Raw genomic sequence first — 4,695 nt, 5'->3', positions numbered from 1 at the left:
GATAAGTGCACCCCATGCATTGGCTGCATCCCACTAGGAGACTAAAAAATATCTCATGCCTGATCAGAAAACTTCTCGAAAAGTCTCGAAAGTGCACCAGAAGGATAAGGCAAAACATCATCTTTCCAACCCCCTCATATGCTGACAACACGTGTATAACTTACTGCTCCCATATGCTGACACGTGGCATCCTCGGGCCCATCACAACCAATAAAAAAACAAAACCATTACTCCCTATAAAAGTCAAGGTCCAGCACAATGTAAAACACGCATAAACTTGATCTCTCTGATATTTTCCGATATCTGTTTCTTGGTATTTCTGTTCTCACTTTTAACACTAGTTGCTGCAACCAATATGAAGAGTGGGATTGGTCATCCAAAAAAAAGTAGGAATCGTAGGACGCATAGCAATCCTTGCCGGTGCAAGGTGGTCGGCCCGACTCTTGGCTTCGTGGCGTTTGCGGTGGCTGGTATTGTGGAGTGGCCGGTGGGGGCTTTGGTCTATTGCTTTCGCCACATGAAGGGCCGCCGCATCATGGCTCATCCAGCCACCGTTGTTTACCCAACCGTCTCCAATGCAATTCCGATTTGATAACTTCTTAATTAGTTACTAAAAGCCGCTTGTGTTAACTGTTAAATCGGTGTCGATCTTAATGTGTTAAAGTGCGTAAGCTGTGTGTCTCTGTGTGTGTTTTTTTTTAATTTATTTACCTTTTATAATCGTCTATCCAAGGCTTTATCCCAATTAGATTTTCGGAACCACGTACAAAACGTTCCTTTATATGGATAGGATAATGTTAGAGAGGCCAAGTGCTAGAAACTTAGACCTGGCATCTCCATAATGACCAATCGATCCAACTCTTCGGATTATGTTTTTTCTTTTTCTTTTCTTATTTTGTTCTGTTTTAATTCGCTTATCATGAATTATGATGATACCGGTTTGTTACTACTTGCACATCTTGTATACTTTTTCTTATGTGAAAAATGTTACTTCATTAATGGGCTTTTCCTGTAATATATATATATATACCCGATAATGGTTCAACGCAAGTGTACGTACAAAACAACATTACAATTCAATCACTTCATGCAAATTGTGTAGTCGATCAAGCAACAAGTGTAATTATCTATAAAAACTTGAGAGCGAAGGAAAAAGGGCGATTTACGAACTCCGAGAGCAGAGAGCAAGGAAAAGCATTTCGTGTTGGGGAGGAGGGAGGTGTTTTTGGGTTTTGTTTTTTAGATAACGGTAGGTATTCATCTCTCTACGGGCGTTGTCGGCACCTTAGAGGAGAAGGTGGTTTTTATCTCGATCGTCCTGTTTCTGGGATGGAGAGGTCGCTTTTATGTCTTTGTTGTTGTCTTTGCTTCGTGGGTCAACCGGTTTGATGCGTAGCTAGAGTCCGGTGCTGATGTTAAATCTGAGTGAGTCTCCCTAGATTCGGTGAAAGGGTCTCCTATAGGGGCGAAACGAACTGTCTGAAGAGGAAGAACAAATTAAGCCGATGGTTTCACCCACACCGAAACCCATAAGAGAGAGGAACTCCAGGGATTTGGTGGCTATGCTTTGGTCTTTTTGGATCTGCAGTTATTACATGATGCGGCTGCTGGATTTGTTGCCCAGGTTTTCTCCATGGAAGCTTGCAGCGACGATGGCAATCGGATCTCTGCTGGGACGGAGGTTCGGGTGAAGAGTGGTTATGTTCTACGGTAACCGATCTCTTGCACATGGGGCACCAGGCCGAGGTTTTCGGTGAAGCAACGGTGTTAAAACTGTCCGATAAAAATTGTATCGTGTCTTTGATGGCTTAGTTAATGCGCACCCAAACCGACGAGCTTTTTTCTATTTCTTTGTTTGTGTCTTGTATAGTATTCTAAATACAGCCTGCTATGTATTTTGGATCAAATTTTTATATGTAAAAGAGCTATTGTTTTTATATCTAAAAGCCATATATATATAAAATGAGTAATGATTGAATACCACCTAAAGATACAATTTTTCATCATCTTGCCTATGTGACAAGGTGGTCCCCTACTTTAATTTATTTTTAAAAAATAAAAAAATTCAAAAAGTAGTGGGGTGACCACCTTGCCACATAGACAAGGTGATGAAAAGTTGTATGTTTGAGTGGTATTCAATCATTACTCATTATATATATATATATATAGCTTAGCATGTGTATCTTCTCTTAGATTAAGTAAAGATTCATGTGACGTAGATGTATCTTTTGTTAATTAGGTATTTTTTTTTTAACAGTGTTATAGTTTGTTATAATCTAAATTTGACTTTGCTTGAGTAAAGAAAATTTTACTCTCTCTACGTCTGACTTAATTTATTAGAGAAATTTTGTAACCTTGAGCATTAGTTTGTTTGGTTTCTTTTATATATAGCGGAAGATATGTTTTTTTTTTAAAAAAAAAAAAAAACTCAATCACTTCATAGTTCATATATAATATAATTGGGGTAATGTTTGGGTGAAGCAAAACTTTCAGAATTCATTGAAAAATTTTGCTTCACCATTAATAATTACAAGTATACCATCGTAAAGCAAAATTTTCGGATGAATTCTAAAAGTTTTGCTTCACCAGCACTGCTCGTATAATTGTAACTGACACCAAATCTAGGAAAAACAATTTTTAACAAGATTACAATAATCAAAGTGTATGATTCTGCGCACAGAACTTTTTTCTTTTTAAAATTTTTGATAACATTATTGGCTTTGCCCTAACCGGGTGTACAAAGTTTTTTTTTTAAGTATATATGAATGTGAAAAATTAATTAATAATGAATTTTAAAAACGCAAAGATGACCTACAATTATCTACTCATGATAATGCTCGCTTTTTATTTTCTAAAAGTGAGAAGTCTATGACTGTCACAAAAAGTGGATTCTTATGTCCCTCGTGCATTGCATGATTCGGATATTTTCTTTGATGCTAAATTGTTTACTATCATTAAGGGAAGGGATTAGTTTTTGCCCTTTGCTTGATCAAATTTAATTGTAGAGATTCAATATAGGCTGCCTGAGATTTCTCTTGAAGGTGTTGATTTGGCTATTTGGCATTCTTTTAATGGTGTTTATTCTCGTGCAGCAACATGGGATCAATTGAGAGTTAAATTTCCCGTTGTTATGTGGTGGAAGATAGTTTGACACTCTTTGGCTATCCCTCAGCATTCTTTCTTTCTTTGGTTGGTATTTAGAGAAGCCATAGTAACTAAATACCGTATGAGTAGTTAGGGATATTTTGGAAATTTGCTTTGTATGTTTTGCCATGCTTGTCATGAGAGTAAGGAGCACATTTTCTTTCGGTACGGTTTTAGCTTGCGGATATGGCAGACTTTGATGTCTGCGTGTCTCATCACTGAAGTTTCATCTGATTACGAGAAGGTTGTAACCTGGTGCATTGCTAAGCTCTGAGGGAAGGGCTTACGAGCTAGTCTTGGCAAACTTTGCTTAAATGATTGCATTTTTTTTATTTTTGACAGCAGATGAATGCTTGGGTGCACAACAACAATTTGAGATCTGAGGAGGCTATTGTTAAACAGATAACGTGGGAAGTTCGTACTCGAATCCTTATTAAGGAGTTATTTAAGAACCTTAATTAATGTATAGAGCTTGTAATTAGTTGGAATTTACAAAAGTCGTTGGTTTGTTGTTTTGTTTTGTAGTAATGGTTGTATAGGTTTTTTTGGTAGTTGTCTTTTGTTTGAGGTGTTTATGGATATAACGCTCCAGATTTTAAGATATAAAATAAATATCTTAAAATTGAATTTAAGACCTAATAATAAGGCAAATGAATAAATATAAATATTTATTTATTAAAAAGTGTTTATAATTTAATAAAAGTTCAAACGGACTTTAAATTTTAGAATAACGAAAATAGGATCAAACGAAGTCCGTTTTGGTCGATTCAAAAGCCAGAACGCTCGTCTCGAAGTCCTCTAGCTACTCTCCGAATTTCATAATTTTTGGACTTCGTTTAGTATCCGAAAATGGTACCCTGATTTGGACGAAAATTAGCATTAATAATTTATAGACCCATTTTATTTATTCCTACGTAACAGTCCAGCCCATTTCTATTTATTAAAAGCCCAGCCCACGTGAAGAAGACCCACAGCCCATGTGCAGCCCCCCCCCCCCCCCCCCCCCCCTCACGGCTCCTTCTCTCCCCTTTTCTTTGATTTGTCTTATATATCAAAGCAAATATCTAATCTTCAAACTTGCTCCCCAAGTTGTTTCTCAACCCTTAGATCAGATTGTTTTGGGTTAATCTGGGCTGTCCAAAACCTTATAAAAGGAACCCATCCTCCTCTGATTGCTCACGCTCAATCTCTCTCATTCTCTCCCTGCAACTTTTCTCAATTATTGTCTCTCTTTTGGTTTGGGTTCAGCAACAAAGATAATTTCTCTCTCTCTCTTTCTCTTCCCCTCTCTTCACTGTCTTCGTTTCAGTTCACCTGCAGGGAAGAAGAAGAAAAAAAAGGAAAAGAAGCCTTCCTCTCCTTTCTCTCTGTCTCTTTTCTTGCAGACAACAGAGAGAGAGCTCGTCGTTGCTGGGGGAGGGAGGCCTCCCTCCTTCCCCCAGGTTTTGTTTTTGTCCCTTGGTCCTCTTGGACTAAGGTTTTGTTTCCTCCTGAGCTTTTCTCAGTGGAGGCTAGCTTTCTCTCAGCCATTAGGGCTGTGGAGCTGTTGTC

General features: G+C 37.9%; 1 protein-coding gene across 1 annotated transcript; it reads left to right on the top strand.

The window, feature by feature from the left end:
• Nucleotides 1-273: 273 nt before the first annotated feature.
• On the top strand, nt 274-949 carry LOC133861143 (uncharacterized). Its single transcript, XM_062296859.1, has one exon. It carries the CDS (start codon nt 356-358, stop codon nt 590-592), a length of 237 nt encoding a protein of 78 aa, XP_062152843.1. The 5' UTR covers nt 274-355; the 3' UTR covers nt 593-949.
• Nucleotides 950-4,695: the final 3,746 nt, after the last annotated feature.

Source organism: Alnus glutinosa, chromosome 2 (genome assembly GCF_958979055.1).
Source record: "Alnus glutinosa chromosome 2, dhAlnGlut1.1, whole genome shotgun sequence".
In the NCBI taxonomy this organism is placed as follows: Eukaryota; Viridiplantae; Streptophyta; class Magnoliopsida; order Fagales; family Betulaceae; genus Alnus; species Alnus glutinosa.
The sequence above is the reverse complement of the archived record's forward strand: the minus strand, read 5'-3'. Positions and strand labels throughout refer to the sequence as shown.

Coding starts and splice junctions, on each gene's coding strand:
- LOC133861143 (XM_062296859.1), top strand. CDS start 356: ATGAAGAGTGGGATTGGTCATCCAAAAAAAAGTAGGAATCGTAGGACG.